This window comes from Synchiropus splendidus, chromosome 10 (assembly GCF_027744825.2).
Source record: "Synchiropus splendidus isolate RoL2022-P1 chromosome 10, RoL_Sspl_1.0, whole genome shotgun sequence".
In the NCBI taxonomy this organism is placed as follows: Eukaryota; Metazoa; Chordata; class Actinopteri; order Syngnathiformes; family Callionymidae; genus Synchiropus; species Synchiropus splendidus.
In genome coordinates, this window is record NC_071343.1 from 9,582,779 (window position 1) to 9,606,351 (window position 23,573).

The following is a 23,573-nucleotide window of genomic DNA, read 5'->3' on the forward strand; positions in this document are numbered from 1 at the left end:
AACGTTTAAGATTCCTTATGTGGTTTCCCATGCTTTTGTTGTAGAATAAAGTGAACCTGTCTTCTGTTTTCTGATGTCAAACATAAATATTTTCATTGAAAAATTCTTTATTTTTCAAATAATCATTTGATTCATGCTTTGTTTTCTAACAAGTCTTGTTGGTTTGGGTATTTCAAAATCGAACTTTTGATGCAAAACAGCAACTGCTTCAGAAGAAATTGTGTGATTCCACCATTTTATTATTATTATTATTATTATTATTGGTCATTCAAGTCTCTTCATGTAGCTTTAAACTGAGTAGCGCCAGCACCAGCTCTTCGAGTGTGAACATTGACTAATGGGCTGATGAGGCTTCATGAAACTGTCCTTTTTTTATGCTCAGTAGGTGGCGCTCTTGGTAAAAAAAAATGTGGTTTCAATTGAAATGATTCTTCAAATGCAAAGTTTTTGGGGCAGACAGTGCCATCTAGTGGACACTGACAATGAAGACACTGTTTCATGAAGCCTCACAACATTGTGAGCTTTGGTGTTACAGTCTGAATTCAGTGTTTGCCTGTGGAGATTGTGTCGATCGTATCAGTGTGTAAACTCAATGTTCGATGTTTCCCGTGATTTACATGAATGTATCCATTTCTTGATGCATGTTGTTATGTTTCTCATTTGATCACCAACTGATTGTGAGCAAGACAAAATCATCTTCACTGAGTTCTGCTCGCAACTTGGCTTTTGCTGTTGATCATTAGCAGGATGGGCTCACCTGCAGAGAAGTCGTCACGGCAGCAAATCCTCGCCATCTGTACGCTGGCAAATAACACATTTAAAAATAACTCCAGTCTAAAACGGAGAGTTTCCTCGCCTTGCGGCGTTGGTTGGAGCCACGTGTCCCTGGAAGCAGCACTGGAGACAGGAAAGTCCAGTGGTGACCTTCCATCCACCTTATTTGAATTCCAATGTACTGTCAAGGTGAGCAAATGCAGAAACGGTGACCCGTGAAATGAGGGCGAGTCGACCTCGATGCAAGATTCTGCGAAACAGTGAAGGAAAATGTTGCAGAGGTTTGAACAGAGGAAGAAAGAAAATCGACCTTGGCAGTGTAATTGAGGACAAACACAGTTAGCTCCGAGAAAATACTGTCAGCTTTAACGGCCAGCTTTTTATGAGACCAGATAAACCAGGGAAGTCAGTAGTTCCAGATCTAAAAAAAAACAACAAAACAGTCAATAATGAACACAATAAAAAAATTACCATCACCCAGAAATAATAATAATAATAAAAGTTTTTGCTGACAATGCAATTTGATCTCTGCGGTTGTTTTCTTTATTTTTCTTCACCACGTATCAGAGTGAGTACAGATACTCTGCAATCGCTTATTGCTGCCTGAGGACTGTAGTTCTGAATTATGTGCTGAGCATCTTTGCTTCGCACTTTTATTGACTCATAACTAGTGCACATGCGCTTGTACGTCTTTACTCTGAGCTGATCACTCTGTGTTATGTTTCTTGACACAAGGCTTGTTCAGTGCTGGATCTAGTTGGTCAGTCGGTGATGCTTCTTCTTCCTGCCAATTCCTTCCCTGTGTGTGTTTGTGCAATTATATGTATCTCTATCTTTGTGATAGACATCCATATCTTTTCTATTCTATTCACTGTTCGATGAATATGTGAAGGATTTTAATCAACCTTTCCCCCAGAACTTTCAACATCTGTCACACTCCTACTTATAAAAATACCTTACACTATCATCCGTTGCAGCGTAAATAATTCAACATCTATGATCTGACACTGATGGTGAACATCGCTGCAAAGAACCTGTGTTCATCCTTAAAAGAACTTCATTGAATTCGTGTGTACTGAAGTGCCTGAGAGGCTTCTTGTTAAGAATCCAGGTCGACGTATATGAATCTTCTGCCCCAACATATGTTATGTAAACTGAGAGTGTGTCCATTAGCAGCTGCTCTTGTCTTGTGTGCAGCTTCCATCCTGAGGTATCAGGTTGGTGTATCGAGGCTTAGTCCAGTGTAGCCTGCAGGTATGAGCAGTTAGCGGCCGCATCCATTACGCTGCGCTCTGGCTCGGAGCTCACAATGCTGCTTTGTGTTGGAGCTCAATCTGGATGTCGGTGAAAAGATCTATTTGTGGATGCAAACATGCTCGCTCATGCAAACCACCTGTAGTGGTGCGACATAGTGCAACTTCTGTATGTACAGAACCTACTCATACTCCTGATTTATAAACTCCAAATACACTTTACTTTCAACTACTGTGTCACTTCTTACCACCACGAAGATGCCAACACTGTACTGTGGCTTATGATATTGGTCCTTCTTTACCACCGTCACACAAAGAATAGATATTCTGCATCTGTCACCATTCAATACATATTGCTTAGAATACACTGCTATATCTACTTACTGCTGTCACCAATGCTATCATTACATTTCTTTTCCTACCATTAGAACTAGTACTTCTTCAACCTCCACCATGTCTCCATGACCACAACCGATACTATCTAGTACTGCATCATATATAAATGTTGTTATACTATTGTATAACAGCCATTTATAATAATAATAATAATAATAATAATAATAATAATAATAATAATAATAATAATAATAATAATAATAATAATAATAATAATAATAATAATAATAATAATGATGATGATGATGATGATGATGATGATGATGATGATGATGATATATTACACAATTCCATAATTCCATATTGCTGTCCTTTTTCATGATTTTTAGCCTGTTTGTTTCTTCGCAGACCTGCTACATGCGTTGCTAGAGTGCACAGCTTCATATGGTCAACTCGTGCCCGAAGATCATCACATTTTCCTGCCTATTTATGTTCAACGTTAGGTTCAAATCCACATACAGACTGAGTCTTTTGTCTGCGTTCTTTTCATCTGCATGTCAGTCTGACAGTGAATTTACGCCATTGTAATTTCTGGGAAAAATAACACTAGAAAAAATTATGTATGCAATATTTTAGAATGAGAAAAAAAAAACCTCAATATAGACAATGTAGAAAATGTATCTAAGAAAATTAAAAGGCTATGTTGTGGAAATAGTAAAGAGAAACAAAACATAACATAGTGTAATAATAGTTTAATATGATATAATATAAATCATAAGGAGTTGTAAAAAAAAAGGAAGTCTGTTTAAAATAAGAGAAAATTGAAAACAATAAAAAGAGCAACAGATGTAAACACAAGAGAAAGATAGCAGGAAAGAAAAAAACAATAATTTGTAGCAATGGAAATACAACAATAGCATACATTGCTCTTATTATTATTACTATTAGAAGGGAGAAAAATGGAAAAAAAACAGGTGGAAGAGAATAAAAAAATGTCATGAGACAGTGGTAGGACAAATATAGATTATGAAAAAAAAAAAAAAAAAAAACGTTACCAGGAGTCAGAAGGTTCACTATGGTGGTGGGGGATCATGTGACTGTGGAGAGATCTGTGACTGTAATGATCTAATGCTGGTGCTCTGATAATACAGTCAGAAAACCTACAGGAAGTTCTCTATCTTCTCCTTCCTGCCGCTACGTCGAGCCGTGTTCCGCTCCACAAGTCATTCCCGAAGCCCAGTCCTCAGAAACACAACGCGCTGGGACTCATTTCCTGAAATCCCAACCAAACGAATAATTCAATAAAAGAGCGGAGGTCTGCTCGGCCTGGATCTGCTTTGGTGGCTTTTTGGACTCATATTCAAATTTGACTGGCGGAACGATCCTGTCGCCTCCAGGGGATAATTAACGATGAGAATTAATTACTGAGGTTAAGCTGCAGCGTTCAGCTCATTAAAGGGGACGATTTAGAGCTGCGGACCTGTGGGATCGCGATCAGGCTCGTGTTTCGCACTGACAGCGCGGCCGACGGGCGACACGCGGGTCGGGATAATTGTTTTATAGAGTAAACAAAAGCTTGCTGCGGAACGACATTCATCCATTCACTCATTTGCACACAGTGAATCCAATAACTCTGACGCTCACATCAAACTATATTTTAGTCTTTTTCCATTTCTTTTGGAGCTGCTTGTCTGAAAAAAAAGGTTTAGGCTTGTGCTTCATAATGGGCTTTCTCAACTGTAAACAGTCTTTTTCATGTTTCGCTTGGTTCCCATTGCATCGTCTTGGCGCTTTAATTCGGCAGAAACACATCAAAAGGATAAACACGGAAACGTGTAGGCAACTTAAGTATTCGCACGAGGCAGATTAACAAGAACTCCAAGCTCCAGATTCGGCACAAAGACCCCCCCCTTCCTCTCTTCACTCTGCAACCCAACCCACGCTCGCTCCGCTAACTCACCTGCCGATTGCACAACCGCACACGGGGAGTAATTATCCGAAAACCTTGGCCTGAGGTGCCGGACATGCACATGTTGGTGGGAGATGCTGGTATGAAGCTGGGACCAGGAAAACCATGAGGATAACTTGAATACAGAGGAGAGACTCAGCTGTTGGCATCAGCTCGATGTTCCACTTTGAATTGTGCAGTTCCAACTTGAATGGGCTGATAGAAGAAGTAGCCGCCGACACAACTGTCGTCTCTCTTTCATTCATTTGTTTAGATCATCTAGCAGGTAACAAAAAAGTGGATTTTACCCACAACCAGAATTGTATTAATACTAGAAGTGCTACTTCTACAACCACTACCACTGTCACTATCTTCCTCTCATTCAGCTGCTGCTCTTAACTATTAAAGTTATTTCCCAACCATGACGAGAGCACGTGTCTGAAACATCACAGTCCCGCACATTTAGCTTCCTTCTTCCAATATATTACTATATACGTATATTATAACTGTAATTATTATTCACAACAATATAAAAAATTATGTCATAACCTGAGTGTATTTTCTCTTAGTTTTGAAGAACTGCTTCCTGTTTTTTTCCCTGTTTGCAAAGTTTGCTAAAATAAAAATATTAGTAAATATTAGTAAATATTAGTCAAAATGAACATGATCTCTTTTTATAGATAGCGAGGAACATATTTTTTTGGATCATTTGTATAACAAAATAAATCGAATGGTTCGACTGTTGAATTGTAAAACTTTTACTCTAGTTTTAGATTAACAGCTTTGTGTAACACTTTATGTTCTTTTCTATTTTGATTTTTCACAATCTCACGTGAATAAATAGATGTTATGAAACATTAGTCAAAGGAAAGTTGGTGATGCAAATTAGCATTAGCATCAACAGTTGGAGTAGCAAACCCTTCAAGTTTCTCACCTCTCAGTTGTTCACCATCTTACCAGCTCTTTATCGATTTCCTCCTCTCCTGCGCAACTTCACATGTGGGATAGTAGTCGATAAAAACTCTGGTTCCTCACTTACTGCTGATGCGGGCAGCAAGGGTCCAGACTCTGAACCAAAGGAGATGCTTCTTATCGTACAGTCAGTTGGGAGGGTGGTTCTAAAAAGGCATAAAATACATAAAAGTAACAGATATGCGCCTTCTGCTTCTCAGATTTTCACTTTTCATGTTGCATTCTGAAATATACCATGGGAAATAGATAGGTCCAGTATCTTGACACTGCTTTAAAGTTTGAAAACTTAGTCACCTTGCCTCGACGAGGAAGAGCTCCAGTCCTCTTCTGGTAAGACAGAAGGACTCGGGTCCTCTCTAGAAAAGACAGGAGGATTGGTTTGGAAGGTGAGGAAGTTCAGATGACAGCATACAAAAGGCGAATACAAATGAATGATTCTGAAGGTCTCCTCTTGATATGCATCCTCAGACATTCACATGGACACAAGAGAGAAGGTCTGACTTTAATGAACCCTCCCGACAACATGAGGGGAAGCAGATGTGAAACAATGGTTCAATTAACCCCCAAGTCCTCTAAAGCAGAGGGATGGTCCTCTCAGAAAACACTGAGCTCTCTGGGCTGAGCGAGAGAGGCAGAAAACAGAAGACGAAAACAATAAGAGACATCTGTTCTTTCATCGCCGCGGAAGCTCAGATGAATCGCAGCAACACCGGGGGGGCTGCGCGAGCATCATTTATCTGCTGGCGAAGGCCGCGGCCGACACATTTACTCACGATGTCATGGGGAAACATATTTCTGTGGAATCACCTGCTATCAGCACCTTTTCTGTGCGAGTGAAAGTTTCACTCAGCGGTGTAATGAGATGGTGTCCCAGTGCGGCGCCACCATCTGCCATTCAGGTCTTTCTCAATGTGGGATTCCATTATTGATGCGCTCACAGTCAGGGACGGAGAATTGGATGTGCTGGAATTGGACGGAGTTCCTGGAGGTCCAGAGAATGGATGGGGGTGTGTGGGGGGGGGTGCGATTTACAATTTGCAATCTTATTTAAATCTTTATTTTTGACGTCTTAATTTTCTTCTGCGGGATCTGCAATTCCGCAAAAAGCTTTCTGCAATGAATTACTTTGCATCGCAGGTCCCAGAGCTCAGAGTCGAAATTTTTGGTGATGCATTCATCTGTGTTACTGCCTCAATTTTGACAGGACAAATTAACACGCTGCTCACTAGAGGGAAATAGACAAAAGCTGTTTACACAATGAGAGAAATGCTATCATCGTACGCAGCACATTTGCACCTGATCCGACGTGTTGTTATAACTGGATCCAAAGTGGGAACTTTCACAAGCTGACGTCAGTGCCAGTGCAGAACATGTCCCTCCCACACCAGCTCATTCAGCATCATGACATGACATGGAGGTTAGCCTTCCGCGTACCATGTTTAAACAGTACCTTTTTGAATACAGATTGTCAGCAAATTTAAAAATCGGTGTGGTAAAGGATAAGTCACAGGGTTCACCTTCGTAAGGTACCAAGCTTAGATCGCAATGTGATGTCACTTGGCAAATATATTACCTCATGTGATCAGGACCACCATAAGGGGGCACACGCCTAATGATAATATGGCTGAGTAAGGATATAGTAAGAGTGTTTCTGTCGCGATAATCTGACCCAAAAACAGTCCAGGCTGACATTCGTAAACATTAAATGTGTTCAATATTTATAACCGTTCAGAGCAGATCAGAGAGTTTTGACGTTGATTGAATGATGGGAAAAAAAGGCAAGTTTTAAATCATGAGAAGTAAAACTCACGTCATTCTGCAGCCGTCCTGATGCGGTCCGTTCCTTCGGGTGTCCGACCAGTAATGGCAAACTAGCAGACGCCTTCCTGTCATTTAGTTATTATGATGTTGCTTTTGGGAGTCTTCCATTTAAAAGGCCATAGAACTCACCATCCAGTCCACTTCTGTTGTGTGCGCTTTGTTTGCCACTTGTTGTGATGTATCTACTGTGTTTTGTCACATGTGATACTACAATTTCTGGCTTGGATTTCTTCTTGTTGAGATTATTGGGCCGTGTCACAGACATAACATTATTTATTTATGATATATATATGTAGTAGGGTCTATGAAAGATTAAAAGTGGCTCAAGTTTTTGGGGTCAGTTTCAATCGTGGAGGCAACAAGCGCCTATTATTGTCACCCCTCTTTTCTCAGCCCAAAAATTATTTCTCAACGTCAAGAAACGCAGCTAGGGGGAACCATATAATTCAATTGAAGCACCTGTATGTCAACACACAACGTGGAAGGTGAAGGTCAACATTGGGAGCGAAAGCCTTGTTGACGCTAGTCACAATGTTAAGCTCAAGACAAATAATATGTCTCCAGCTGAGATATTTGCTGTTTTAAAAAGGGGGAAATGTGTGTCATACACACGTGGACCAGCCCGGCCTCATGTTTATATGGTGGCTAGCTCCACAGATAAGCACTTTAAGATCCTTCATAAATGCAAAGTAAGCGTAAGCTGTGAGTGACATCCATCATATTACTGTCAAACACTAGAACAGTTGAGTGACTTTTGATCAGGCCTGTGCACACACAGACCCCTAGCAGCAGTTGACCTCCTGACCGGAAGTTATAGAAGTGATAGAGCCAGCAAGAACAAAGAACAAATCTAGGATCATTTGTCCATCTGTTCTTGTTTTCTCCATCAGCCAAATGTGACTGTCATCCTTTTATACTGCATTTACAAGAGCACCAGCTGAGGGCAGAAGTGAATATACAGCAACAGAAAAAAAGAAATTGTAATTTTACATAGCCCTTCATTGAAAAAATGAAAACTTCCATTGTGATCAAGAACGTATCCATCCATTCATTGACTTGTGAGTATTGTATAACACTGACTGACACTGAGGAGTGACTGAAACCGGCCTGACTACAAAGGCAGATTTTTCTCCAAGAGTTTTTCATCACGATGCAACCCATCAGCTTCATCCTTTGTTAGCTGATACTCTGTTAATATAATATTTATAGCCACAGCGCAGAAAAGGGAACTGCCGTCTGTTGTATTTGCTGAGCACCTTATGTCAACAGGTACTCATGATGCATTCAGGAACAAAGTGACAAAGAGTCGTGCTTGATCCGGTGGGTTCATTCAAACCTTTTCCACTCATTTCGCTTTTGAATGCTCGTGCGTTTGCAAAATAATCTCCTACCTTGGGATTAATTTCAGTCAGCAAACAGACCACCGCTGAATGTTGAACAAGCGACGAAGGGTTTGGGCTGAAATTGAAGTCGGTGGAATTATTTAAATGCAGGATTCTGTCTGAAAGTGCTCTTTGTGTTGACTCAATTGCGAATCTTCTTTGTTTTTCTGTCTCAGCGTTTGCTTGTTTACCTGCCGTGAACTTCTTCGGTCGTCTCCTCCTCACGCATTTCTCGTCCAACGTGTTCAGACAAACTGGCCTCCCAATCTTCTGATCCCTCACCAGTGAAACCCTGAGCATCTTCAACTCTTCCTCTTCTCTTTAATGTATCCAGACCATACACCATAGCGAGTCTCACAACTGTCCAGTCAAGCTTCCCTGTCACTCGCTGCTGCTCTTCTGTCATCAATCTCCTCTGTCCATCACTCTGAATGACAGACTCTAAATCCTTCCCATCTTTTTTCACTCCCTCTAGTCTCTCACCTTCACTAACACCCAATTTCTTATTTCCTCCACCTCCTCCTGACCCTCACTAAATATCACTATATCGTCAGAAAACATTAGAAACTCCTCCCTTATTTTGTCTATCAGTAACCACAGCAAAGTTGAGAATGAAAGGCCCTCCAGCATCAGCATCTAAAATGAGATAACCAGCCAGCTTGAACCCCTCCAGCACACCACACAACTGCCTCACTGTCCAACACAACTCTCACGTTCTACTTCATCACATAGAATCTGACTTCCTGCCAAAAATGCCAGCCTTATGGATTGAAATTGTACATGTATTTTTACACTTTTGCTTACCTCTGCGAACCGGAAATCCATCTTGAGTTCAATACATTTGGTAACTCAACACTATAATAATACCGTCCACCCTGTTCCGAAAAATAAATAAATAAAAGGAACAGCCTCAAGATTCATTTTTCTATCTATTTCTTCCTTATTCAAAGACCTTGTGTAACAAGTTGCGCAGCTCTGAGTCTGTCTTGTCGGCCACCTCTAACCCGCTGACACACGCTGGTGAAGAGTGATGACTCAATAACCAAGGCTTCTGTAAGACTCAACCATTTCAGGAACAAGACCGTCGTAATTCGCCTGTGGGCACTGCGGTGACAGCAGCGATAAATAAAGGCAACTGAAGACTTTCTTCTGTATTTAATCCTGTTCTTATTGGAGTTTCATGGTGTTAACAAAACATTTCAAGACCTTGTCCGCAATAAATGTTTTGCTGTGACTGTAAATGCAGAAAGACAAGAGGTGATTCAGACTTAAATACTTCATATTCCACTGCACATACTGTATAAGCTTGATGTGGTAATGAACATGAGTTTTAAAGGCTGTTACATTTGGCTTTTATTTTGGTGTCTGATTCCCTGTTTTTCCTAACTCTGTCCATGAGAGCTTCACAGCTAAAGGGACACACCTGAAACCACTCAGCAGTCAAACTTCCTCAGCTAGTGAAAAGGTCTGCAGTTCCAGGGCTATGTGCTGGAACATTAATGCTCCAATGCTGGTAATCTTTTTTTTTGTGCTTGACTTTTTACCGACTTTATCCATGTGCTTGTGGATTTTTTCTGTTTCTTCCTTTGTTGACTCTGTGTGACGTGGTCCACCACACGGTTGTTTGCTCTGACTCTCCACTTTCTCTACCATACAAGTGTTCTGACCTCCATGTTTCTGTTCCTGTTCTGTTCCTGTTCTCCAGCGAATGTCCACTGCAGTGTCTTCCTGACATATTCATGATCTTGACTCCACTAAACCACACACACTTGGATTCCACTTCGTACACCACCGTACACTTCAGGTTGGTAAAACCCAGTGAAATCTGTGATTACTTTAAGATGATCTGTAACAGACTCAAGGCAATATTCTGCCTGCTTATAAATTTAAATTTGACTTAGCTTTTTTTTTTTTTTTTTGCTGTTGCCAATGCTGTTGGCCATTAGTTATGTAATGATCATGTTTTTACATAGTAATATAAATATATGCTTAGTATTAGTTGTAAACACATAAATACATTTTCTTTCTTTAATGTAGTCAATAGTCTGGTAATACCATCTAGATACTCGTAATAAACATGAACTAAATCTTCACTTAAGCTCTTGTTTTACACGTTGGAGATCCGATATGATGATTTACTTACTTCTTAAAAGAATGAAACTACAGATGTTTTTGAGGGGAGACACAACAGGAGGGTGGGCAAGGTAGTAAACAAAAAAACATGGTCGTCGTGGCTTTTGGAAGGCGCAGACTTCACACCTTAATCCCGACACCTCCCGTGGTCGCCCCTGGTAACCAACCCCACCTCCTCCTGCTTCAGGATCAGATGCGGCGGTTGCGCGCAACAGCGGCGCGCCGAACAAAGACGGGAATCACCGTCCATCCCCGCCACACCAGAGGAGACTCTCATCCTCCTCCGGAGCTACCTGCTCTCACTCGGATAGTCGGTCCTCGTTGCCACGCGCACCACCATGAACCAGACCGCCTCCGTGTCGCATCAGGTCAAATGCCAGTCCACGAAAACCATCAAGGTAAGACCCGAAGTTCTCCAAACTTCAGCGATGCGCATTGACGCGCGGCGCCTTTGGAGATGAGCCGGGTGTGTGACGGTGTGTCCAGCCAAGATCAAGGATGCGAACTTGTCGCCTTGTGTTTTATGCGTAGTACTGTAAACTCAGGCGCGGATATCAACGCGTGATTCAGATGTGATGGAGAAAATATTGCTGCAGTGGCCGGATTTTATTCGCATCACGTCGCGTAGCTCTAGTGGGGAAGAAAGTGTGAAGATGCCAACCTTACTCAGGCTGCCATCTTTTTTGAAGTTTGTCAAAACCCTAGATCCGTGCACATGTTTATTCCGTGTGTGTAGTTCTGTGTAAAATGGTTTCTAATTGTTGATGCAGCGCAACGCTGCAGGTATCCGCTCCGCGTGTTAACGAGACGCTCCTCTCCGTGTGCGCGTCAGTGTGAATCATAATAGACTGGTGCGTAAACGAGTGTTTGGCACGCATGTCCGAGTCATGCGGAGCGGTGGGACAGGTATAATTGTTGGTGGCAAGCAGGTCGTTGAGCTCTGAAGTTGGTTATGCAAGGTAGGTCCGGGCATTTGTGGGGACACATATTTCTCAATGATGCATCACTGCGAAGTTTCTGCGCGCCGTGACGTTAAAAAAAATGAGCACCATGTTGGGAGTCACACTGGTGCTTGTGTGCCATGTTAATTCATCGCTATACTGTATGTTTGGCATTGGTCGTGATCCTATGTTGCTGTTATGTGGCGACTGTGTTGGATCATCGCCAAACATTATAATAACCACAGCAGTGCCGGGGCATCTTTTTGAGTCTGCGCTCTTCGAAATCGCATCTATGTTTTTTGATGCACTGTAGCTGACTGCTCACTGCATAGCTATGACTTGCTATGGATCATCTTGTAAACTATAAGGGTGTGTTTATTATTATTAATAATAATAACAATAATAAATAATAATAAAAGACTGATCGTTTTTCCTGTGAAGTGCCTTATATCTATTCAAATCGATTCCAATTCAATTATTTATTTATTTATTTTTATTTCTACCATGTGTAGTTTTACCAAGGGGTATCTTCCACCATTTTCAGTGCTAGTACTGCAGCATATCTCATCCTTATTCCAGCAAATTGGGTATGAATATCCCTGACCGAGCCCTGTGGACTGAGGCTCTTCTGAATGCAACTGGGAAATCTGAATCAATACCTAGGTCTAGAACATAGATTTCACAGCTCAGAACATGGGAATCAAGTTATCGATTGTGACTGCCTTTTATATGATCCTCAAAAACCTTCTCCCATTATCGTTGGTTTGTCTTGCCTTGGTTCCACATCATGTCTTCTACGCTCAGTCTTGCCATTTACTTAAAGTCAAACATAGCAAAGCAAGTGACAATAAAGTGATTTGCAATGAAAAGAAGAAGAAGGAGGAGGAGGATGAGATGTTGCAGGAGAGGAATGAAGGTCAGGCTCTAGATGTTGTGAAAACAGATAAGTTCAAATGTTTGGAATCAGTTATGTAGAGCAATGACACACATCAAAGAGGGTGAAGAGGAAAGTGTAGGCAGGGTGGTACTGTTGGAGAGGAAAGACGCGAGTGAGCTGTGTCCGAAGAATAAAAGGGAAGCTGCTTAAACTGAGACTTGGAGAAAATCATTATCAAGCCGCTTCCATTGCTCGCTTTTGTTAGACAAATAAACATTTTTAGTTGTGTCCGCCATAGAATTCTACGTTTTCCGCGCTATTTAACCAAACAATTGTGTTGCAAGAGCAGGAGTAGTTATGCATAATTTTGCATCGGGTGCAACAGAGGGTCACTGCTGAGCTGAGCGCCATCTGCATATAAAATAGTGATATGCATTTAAACCTGCACAGCAGCATGTGTGTGTGTGTTAGTGTGTTGTCTGCGTGGCCCTATTGATTCCGCTGCTGATCCAGCTTCACTTTTCAACCCTGAAAATCCCACAAGAGGAATTCAGCTTTGGGAAAATGCGTTGATCCTCCTCCACCTGTCTGTCCCAGAGGTGCGCTTTTTTTAATTTTTATTTTATTTATTTATTTTTAAAGAAAACTGGAAAGAGCTTTGCCGGAGTCGCAAGAATGCATAATTCCTGTTAGATTTCCCTTAGCTGTTGTTTTCACTCCGAGTAGAAACAAGGGAGAACTGGGGAATAACTTCAGACAAGTCTAACTTGTACACTATCCAATTAGACTGTTCGGAGGGCTTTATTCCAGATTAAGAGCTTGGAGAAGTGTCAAGAGCGCCACCATGCAGAACATGCTGTGGCGTGCATATGAAGCAGTGTCTCAATTTTCCAGGCCCACAACGTGATGTCTGCAATTTAGTTCATTAAAAACGACAATTTAAAGCCCTGGATGATGAAAAGAGTCACTGGGCTCAGAAAATGAAAACTTTTATTTTGCTTCTTTTTCCCACCAAAAATGTTCAGTCCTCTTTGTGATGATCTCATCTCAACCTAGAAAGCTGGAAGGGAGGACAAGCCTTTTTAGGGGCAAATTTTGAATCCAACAAACAAACTTTGGACTGAAAACATGGTGTTGCATGGATGTGGTGTTTCCTGTCGGTCTCCAGATGTCTGTTGCGTTGTTGCTATGCACAAATTGTGTGCGTCACCACTCAGTTTTGTCAGTTTTCCAAAGCTTCTACCCTCCTGTCATTTTGTTCCTTTTTTTTCTTCAGCTTCTTGACAAGGTTGACTTGACTTTTATGAAATGGATATTGACTTTAAAACATCTAAAGTCACCAGATGTGCTAGTGTACACTGTCAGACCGCCATGATTTATTATAGATTGTCAACATGGAGAAGCCAAGTGTAGGTGATGCTTACCACAATTGAACTGAACTGTACTGTATTCAAAGCACGTGTCCACATCTAATTCAAACACTGAGAGAATATTTCACTCCGAGAACCAGTTTAAAATTGGCAATGGGCTGGTGAGGCTTCATGCAACAGTGTTCCTCATGAGCTCTGAATGTGCCGCTCTCTGTTTAAAAATGATGTGAGGTTTAAAGTTATTCTAAGCCAAAGATTTCAGAACAGTGAGTGCCATCTAGTGGAGTCTGAAAACCCTTGTTTCATGAAGCCTCATAAGCCCAAACACAATGAAACAAAATTGTTACACAGCGTTTTAAAAAAATCAAAATGCATCAAACATTCAGTACTGTAGCCATCGTAACTTCACATAGATCCTCGGTCACCACAGCTTTTTCTGTATTTGCTCATCGGATAGCAGCACTTCTAATGGTGCAGGTGAATCTTTAACTGGAACAGGCAATTCACTGAGGTCTTTGGTTTTGCTGGAGTCATTGTTCATCATCATCAAGCAGCGCTAGACTCGTCTTTTGTCCAGGTGTATATCCCACTAATTGCTTTCTCCATGTACTAAACACCCTGTTTAATCTAATTTCACCCTTCAAGTGGAACGTTTATCACGATGGTCTCACGAGAGGGTCCTTGTCTGAGAGACCCCTGTGGAATTCATTAGGTTCATTCATCATTGCGAGTTCATGTTGGGGCAGTTTCTATAGCCTTCTGATTGATAAACTGCACTACACAGACTTGCAGCTGGAGGTTTCACACGGCCACAACACGTGTGTTGTTGTATGGTTGAGAAGAACCGTAGTTCTTAAAGAGATATTCCAGATCATCGACGGCTTGTCCTCCTAAACTGTGGTGCTCATAGGAGGACAGTCACACCAGTCATGTCTTCAAGTATCACACTCATGGACCACACTGGTTGTTCTCTTCTCCGCTTTCCACGTACATTTCTAAAGTTACGGGATTAGACTGACACTATCTCTCCAAGCGCAGAGGTGAAAGCAACTGACCTGTCATCGTATGGTGGTATTGAACTACTTTTCTGAGGCAGAATCGTACCAGGATGCACATTTGTTCCATTTTTTCTCTGTTATATCCAACTTAATCTTTCTACCATTAAACTTATTCCTCACTGAAACACATAAATGTCACCCCCAAAAATCCTTCCAAGCTAGTCACCCATTAACTATATGAAAGTCGAACAATTATCACACAACTGCTTTCTAGAGCAAATAGATTATCGACTGAACTTTTCAACTGTGTGCACATGCCGCCAAAACAGATGAATGAATCATCATTCATGCTGGATATAGTCATAACTAAACTGCAAATGCCAAAAAAGATGAATTCATAGCCTCATCTGAAATGACATGAACTGTCCACCAAATGGGTCCTAAACTCCTATGTCCTGATACCAGCATCAGTATTTGGCTTATTTTGCTGTACTCATGAACACAAAACTTGCTTCAGTGTTCCCTCGCTCTATTTTATTCAGACTCAGTGCCTCACAGGGGTTTTAACAGGACTGTCAGCTCTCATGTCAATGAGGGTGGTCGCAGGTGTGCATGGTCGGTACTCCTCGATGCACGGCACAGCAGCGGACCTTTGCTCCGCTTAAACCACTACGGTTCTGTTTTTTTTTTTCATGGAGCTCTGCACGCCGTTGAGGATCTTGAGACAGGAAATCAGTCTGAAAGTGCCGTGAATATGGGAAAATGTCATATTAAAACACAATGTGAAGACGTTATTCATGGTTTACGATACGGGACAACACTCCCACGGCGTCATACAATATATTGATGTTGGGAAAGTTGCCCTTTGTGTTCTATACTGACGAAAAAGGCAGCCTTCAGCGTTGCATGTTGATGCATTGGCCGCGCGACACGTGGAAAAAAAGGGAACGCTATGGAATGGAGCTCCATTGATTCTCATCTTAATGTGTCAATTACTATTTAAAGCCCACCGAATGACCATGTGTTTTAGTCATGGTTAATCTCTGTTACTCCGTACTGTCACTAAGGAGAAGAACCACATAAGAGGTTAGAAATAACAACTGACATCCAGTGTAATTCAGTGAAGAGAGCTAACTCGCACCCTGAAAGACACATTGGCAAGTGTTCAAATATCCATCTGCAAAAAAGTGGTGCATGGACTTCCCTGCCAGTCAAAGAGTCACTGCTGTTTCCTGCAGTACATTGCAACAAAACCGGACAAGTTGGGCATTAAGTTTCGGATGGCTTGTGACTTGAAAACTTGAAGTACATTTGCAATGTCTTCCCATATCTTGGCTCCCGGTGGGGAGCAACTGTCTTTTTTAAATTTCTTTTTTTTTTTTTTTTTACGTGCACAACAACTGTGTTTAGCATTAAAACCACCATCCTCACCGCAGTCTAAAAGCCTACAGTGTCTTCCCTTCACCATACACCCTGCTGGGGTGTGGCAGCAATGTCCTTGTTTACAAAACAAAAGCAGCTGTTCTCAACTGAAGGCAGGTCAGTCGACCCATCTCTGGGCTCTAAAGGTAGAAATGTCAAATGACCCCTCTCTGGGACTTCTAGTGTTAATTCACCATTCAATGGATCTGTCAACAAGCTGCATATATTTACCCCCTAAAATATATCATATATAAATGGTGAATGAACAATTTAAGATGAGATTTAACCCCAGCTTTATGTAACTACTCATCGATGAACATTGACAGTTTATAAAAGCTTTTGTGTGGTTTTAAAATATCAGGTGTTTGTCCTTCTGTGGAGGACAGAATCTCGTGGACAAAGACACTTCCCACAGAGATGAAGTCGACAATGCAGTGTACTTTTGTTGAGGCCTTGAAATGTCCCTCCCTACTTTGACAAGCAGCTTCTACAGTAACATCAATAGACCTGGGTCAAAGCAACAATACCTGACAATGGTGCCTCATTAAGGTTGAACCCTCATTCGATTCATCCACTAACTGTCAAGCATGGAAAAGTACGGCCTGGGCATTCGTAACCCTTTGAAAGCGACCTGGATCAATAAAGGTAATTAGAAACATCAGCTGATCGGCTGGCGGAGGCAGGTCGACTAAACACAGCGGACAGGTTGAAGTGACGGCTCTGCTTTAGACAGACAGAGGAGAAGGAACCGTTCGCGTTGAATGACTTCTGTCTCAGTGGAGTTGAAGAAAGAGCTGCATTCGACTTCGATCGTCACGCTTTCACTTAGGTTGTTCCGCATTCAATATATTACTAGTGTACTTCTTTTTTCGGTCCAAAAGCAGAGCCACAGAACGATATTGAGTTAAATGACGGACCATTTCGGAACTCTTCTCATGAATGATCTCACAGAAGACTCAAAAAGCTGCGCTAAAAAATCAGGCTGCAACAGCGACAGGGGAGTCCAGTCACTGACAATGTTATGGCAGAGCACTGGCACCCGCTGTACCTTCTGCAGAGACTGTACAGTGGGACTTGACCACTGTAAGGAGCAGCTAAAGGAGCTAAAACTGCACTGAAAATAAACAATTCATGACACCCACTGAATGCCTGCACGTCAATCTAGTCATCACCTAAAGTGATGTGTGTCCTTGCCAAGGTCAGATGCTCCTCATTTAAGGGCTTAAAATAAATGTCATGTAAATTGAGAGTATTTAAAATGTGATTTCAAAAGCATATTGCTTTATTCTATACACAAGTTTAAGTGAAGAAATGTATCTCCCCAGCTCCTTCAATGTGTTGGAGAAGAAAAAAATGTCGTGGATTGTCACTGTTCTCAAGAACACACCCCTCCACATTAGCATTTCATATAACAGACAGTTTTCATGTAGTTTCCAAAAGTCAAATATTTGAATTAAATGTCATATTCCTCAGCTGAGTAATGACTATAAAGTTCAAATGACAATGCTCTTCGTCCCAGCTCCAGCTGTCTAAAAGTCACATAACGCCTGAGGTCCCAAACCTACACAAACCCACCTCCTTGCACCTGTATATCAGGAACCATGCCTTGGGAATATATCACTTCTCTAGACAGGTGCAACTCCCAGTCAAACTAGCTGCGATGTGCCCCAAGGCATCACTTGCAGCAGGTTTACAGGGATTATACTTCAGATTCAGTAATTCTCCCGCAGAATGTAAATGATAGGCCTTGTGTTTCCCACGGTGTTTGTAGATGTGATGGCCTCGGGAGTGTGCCTGAGTCACGCTGTTCTCTAGCGGCTGTCTGTGTGTCAGGTCCGGATAATTACCGAGTAGCAGCTGGACTTAATTCACTTCTGACCTGAAATTGAACAAACATGCAGGATTAAGTGCCGAAAACTCCTCTCTGTTCCAAGAAAAAAACTTAATCCGACCATGTTTGTCAGCGGTTCTCTGGCGTGGCGGCCTTTTCTGGCTCCTCTCTCGTCCTCTTAAATGCCTCCCCACCGCCCGGGTCATCATATCGCACATGCCCGTGATAAGAAATCCAATTGGGGCGGCATCTTTTTCTTTTTTTTTTTGTGGGCTTCACCCCCTGGGGATGTTCTTTATCTAGCGAGAGGACGCGGTCTTAAGTCTGTGTCATCTGGCCGTGTGGAAGTGTCAGGTCCACCCACGTGCAGATGGCAGGAATGTCAGGGAGGTGGTGAAGGGAACACAAGGTCTAGTCTCGGATGAGTTTCTCAAGCTGAGCCACTATTTTTCTTTTCCTTCCTTTCAACACTGTCATGTAACACCTTGGTTGTTTATTCCAACAAACATATTTGTTTTCCTAATTTTAAATGACTCATTCTGTTTGTCAAATTGCAATGTGTTTTGGATTATTGTTAATAACGTTGTTTTTTTATTTCAAAAAAAGAAGTTGAGCTTTTTTGTGTTGTCGAGTTACTGCTGTTTTTTCCTTTAATAACACATTTAAAGGCAAACAATAATAATTAAATTTGACAAATACCTTTGATCTTTTCTCAAAAAGAATGGAGGTATTTTAAGATATATTTTATTGTCTTGTTTTAAAAGCGACAATGCCACAAATTACAAATAGAATTAAATGACGTTGCATGAGTCTGTCACTCCAGCCTGGGAACATCTTGGTTCCCTCTGTAATATTTTTTTTTTTATTTTTTTTCTACAGATATTGACATATTTTGTTTGTCTCTGTCATCACAAATATAACTCTCCTTGTAGTCATGGATTTTTTTTTAGTTATTTGATCTTTTATATAAATATTCTCAACAGTCAAGGAGTTTTGGACCTTTTCTTTAGGTCTCTTGTGAAGAGAAGAGCAGTATTGTCAGTTTTTGTATACAGTACCGCTTCCTGTTCCAAAGAGTTCATTGTTTACATCAAGAGAGCCGAGTGGGACGGCAAAAGAAACCCAAAGCTGTCAGTCATACAGGAATATAAGAGAGCTCTGTTCCCAAAATAGACCCATTTTGACTGGAAATATATCTGGATGTCTGATCTTGTGCTTTTATTCGGATGAATCAGTTGTCGAGTCCGGTCGGGCTGCGGGAGGAGGCGACAGCTGCAGTCGTGGGCGAGCAGGCACATTACAAAACCTGAGCTTTAGAAATCAAACATTAACATTCGCAAATGGTGTTTTCTTTCTTCTACTAAGCACAAATGGTCTCAGGAGTTCTGCTTTTATTGCAAAGTCATTGAAACCCTCCGGTCAGGCAATAAAAAATAAGCACTCGGTGCACACACTCTATTTGGTTATTATAGTGTCCTCTATTTAGTGCTCTATCATGTGATATAAACTGACCCATTCAAGAAACTTTCCATTTTTGTCTTCTTTCAGGTCAAATAGTGGGTCATCCACAGTTACAGTAAACCTGTTTGAAAAGACTGACACCATTAAAACATGGTTGGAGAGCGAGATCATTTCGACATAAGGGCTGCATGTTTCCAGTTAGCATCCAGCCATGAATGAAATAAGCTCCACATATCTCTGTGGGTCCTAAACGGTTGGCTGGGTGGCACCAACACTTTCTCACTCCCTAGGCATTAAAAAGTGTCTGCTTGCCCGCAGACCTTTGCCAAAGTCATCTTTAGTCTCCATTCTCCACGGCGAAACGTCCTTCTATTGAAAGTCTAACGTCAGAATGTCAACATGCGATATATATATATATATATATATATATATATCATGAGACCTCAGCTGTCGCCCTCCGCACCTGAAATGAAGCAGCAGGCAGGGAATTGAACCTGGACACCGCCCACCGCCCCTGCTCACAAGATCTATTGCATAAACAGGCATTAAAAACTGTTCGTGACCGACTCGCTCGGGTGGTGATGGATCGCCGGAGTCCGACTCTATGAATGATTGCGCTGGCTCTTGACTCGCTGAGTCTATAAATTAGGAGGCGATGGCAGCTGATCTCAATGCATTTGCCTTTTTCGAGTGTAGCTCTCGTAGTGAAGCCTAGCTCAAGATCATGGGATGGATGTGTGACCAATTTGTTTTTTATATGACATGAATTTGGATTTTTTTTTTTTTCCGCGAGAAATGAAGTTGTTTAAATTCTCAAGTGTAGCAATCTCCTCCATCCAGTTGCTGAATAGTAATGTAGTAAAGGGGCCAAAGAGATGCTTGGATGGAAGCGAAGCGGTCTAGGTGTCTCAAAAGCAACCATTTGAGTTTGATACCAGTCTCACATTAAATTGTGCTTCGCTATACGCCTTCCTAGTTTTCACAATAATATCACTATTTCATAAGTTGTATTTTTTTTCCATGTGATCTTTTGTCTGTTGACCTTATCTACCATCTTGAAAGAAACACAGGAAGAGTTGCGATGAAGTCCATCACGTTATGGGGCTGTGTATGTCAGATGAGGGGTGACAAATGAAAAGCACATTAGGCATCTTTCACGGTCCTCCTTAACAGTCCACCTTAAAAGGCGGAGACCTGCTTGACTGAAGTTGAAGGAGAAAAACGCCCCCTAAATGGGGTTAAAATACCAGTGTTGGAGTCCCCTGCTGAAGCACTGAGGAGACCCTGATATATACTCCTTTTGATAACCTTTGCTGGCTCCGATTTTGCTTTTGTATTTTTGTAGCATGTGCACTGAGTTTGCACACATTATAGTGGATGCAAACCTTCAAACAAATCTCCCTCTGAGTTTGAATGATTTTAGGTACCTGCAGGTTGCTGTTACCCACTGGCTCAGTTTGATAGATTTTTTTTTCTCCCACTCAGCTTGAAATGTCGCCAATTAACACTGAAGGTTCCCAATAACAAAAGGACAGATTGAATTTAAGATGTACATTTTTCCTCATTGATTTAATTCCCTTTCAGCGCGTTGACACTGAGGGTGGCTCTCTAATTCTGCTAAGCAGCGTTGTTTAAATGCCGCAGCTAATTCCAAGCACTGAAGATAGATGTTTTCCCCGGGAACACAAGGATGGTTAAGAGCCACACTTGACTCTGGATTATCTCCCCAATCGCTCTCTGAATAAACTCTCGGTGAGAACGAATGCGGTGGCAAAGCGACGCAGGAATCCAGAGGGAACAAAACGTCCAGTGGAGATGCAGCCGTTTGTAGACTTCTGAATGGTAGCGCTGATAACAAGCAGCGAGGCTGCGGTAAATGTCTCCTGGCAGCACGAGACATTTTGAAGCCTCCGATTCTGAATGTTGAAGGGAGGCGAGGCGGTCGATGGTATTTCGCTTCTGCTGACTTTTGTCTCGGAAAAATACAGTTTAGCACCGGGAATGCGGCGAGACAAGGATACAAAGCTCTTGTGAGTGTTGACAACAGTGGTTAAATGAGAAAGTCGGCGCTGGCTAGCCAGAGCAAATCCCAGCTGTCATCGGGGAAAGGGCACCCGATGTGACTTGTCAACAACCGCTGTTTCAGAATCTTTCAAATCAGCAGCTGGGTAGGAAAGTGGAGTGTTCTGTGGCTGTTTCATGGGGGAATTCTGTCACCTGGGAACTTGTCATTTCTATTTTCCTCCCTGAACAGATTCAGCCTGCTGAGCAGTGACACAAAGAACAAAGAATTAAGAATCCAGATGCTCCCTGGGGCCTCTTGTCCTTCACTTTGATACGTGTGACATGCATGACTAAAGCTGTTCACCGGTGAACGACACCCGACTCAGCATGACTTTCTCTTCATAATGACATCATAGGATTGCAAACGTCCACTGAACTGTCTGTCTGGTCTGATCAGCATGATTTTACACCGAAAACTAACACAAAAAATAGTATACTGTAAAGTCAATGAATTTGATCATGATGTCTATCATAGAAAATATATATTTTTAGTCATAGCAAATCACTTGAAAAGGTTGAAAGTTGTCTTTTTCTTTCGGCTTCTCCCTTCAGAAGTCGCCACAGCGGATCATCTTCCTCCATCTCACCCTGTCCTCTGATTCCTCTTCTCTCAAACCTACAAACCTCATGTCCTCCTTCACCACCTCCATAACTCTCCTCTTTGGCCTTCCTCTCCACCTTCTGCCTGGCAGTTCCAACCTCAACATCTTCCTACCAATGTACTGGCTCTCTCTCCTCTGTACATGTCCAAACCATCTCCATCTAGCCTCTCTGACTTTGTCTCCTAAACACCTGACACGTGCTGTCCCTCTGATCTACTGCTTCCTGATCCTATCCATCCTGCTCACTCCCAGAGAGAAGCTCAGCATCTTCATCTCTGCTACCTCCAGCTCTGCCTCCTGTCTTTTCCTCAGTGCCACTGTTTCCAAACCATACAACATTCCTTTCCCTTTTATCCAAAGGTTGAAAGTAACCACTACAAAATCGAGTTGAATATTATTTTTAATTTGATTGAGAGCTCAAAGCGTGAACAGGTGAATAATTTGGCATTAGATATTGCATCTTGATTTAAACCAGTTCTGATCTGTCAATCCGCTCCTTCTGAAGTCACATGGACCTAAAACTACAGTAGATTTCATTTTATTATGTTTCTTTCATGACATTTTTTCAGATCTTATTTTTAGTCTGACAGTTTTTCTCATGGGATTTTAAAACCGTTATTTTTTTTTTTTACTCATTAGACGAGTGAGTTAGTTCCACGGAGTTCCTCAGGGCTCAGTATACTGTCCTCCTTCAGAGAACTTCACGATGTTTTTTCAACAGCGATTGATGTGTCGATATTCATACTCTCACTCCTCAGGCGTCAGATATCGTCAAATGGTCCACTTTCCATTTTGCATTTTATTTGTACCCGTTTCAATGGGGTGAAATGTTTCTACTCCCTTGTGTCGTTCCGAAATGGACGGGTTGGAGAGATGACGTGCGGGGGAGTTGACGATCATCAGCTCATCGCTAAGTGCACATGCTATAAAAATAGAACCAAATAGAAAAACCTGAGCCGTTTGAAATCCCAAGTCAGAGTAAACTTACATCGCCGACAGCTCTTGGACTCGAAAGTCTACCTGACAATAGTTGGTGTTTAGCAGTGTTCCAACACTTCCAATGCGAAATCACTTGTGGCTTCTTTTGTCAATTGTCGACTAGATTATGACTGATCTCGACATGAAAACACCTAAAACACCTTCATAACCGGATCCAACGGGGGGAAATCATGTGCACTACAGTGTTCAGTTTCCACTCTCTTTAGTTTCAATGGTCACTTGGCCTTAAATGGGAACCAGGAGCGGATACGAACGTGTTTTGACGTCCAATAATAGCATACTGTGGCCAGTCTGTTTGGGGGTGAACGAAGGCATAGCAACGGCTCATTGGCTACAAAGTATCGCTGGGTTAATGGTTTCATTCGAGAAACACACACATTTGTAACATA

General features: G+C 41.8%; 1 protein-coding gene across 2 annotated transcripts in view; it reads left to right on the top strand.

Moving 5' to 3' along the window:
• Positions 1-10,877: 10,877 nt before the first annotated feature.
• Positions 10,878-23,573, top strand: part of LOC128765922 (inactive dipeptidyl peptidase 10-like) — a 133,255-nt gene continuing 120,559 nt past the window's right edge. For both annotated transcript variants that reach the window (XM_053877172.1, XM_053877174.1), the window contains exon 1: positions 10,878-11,017. In XM_053877172.1, coding sequence (XP_053733147.1) covers positions 10,958-11,017 — 60 coding nt within the window. In that variant the 5' untranslated portion in view covers positions 10,878-10,957. The remainder of the gene's footprint in view (positions 11,018-23,573) is intronic.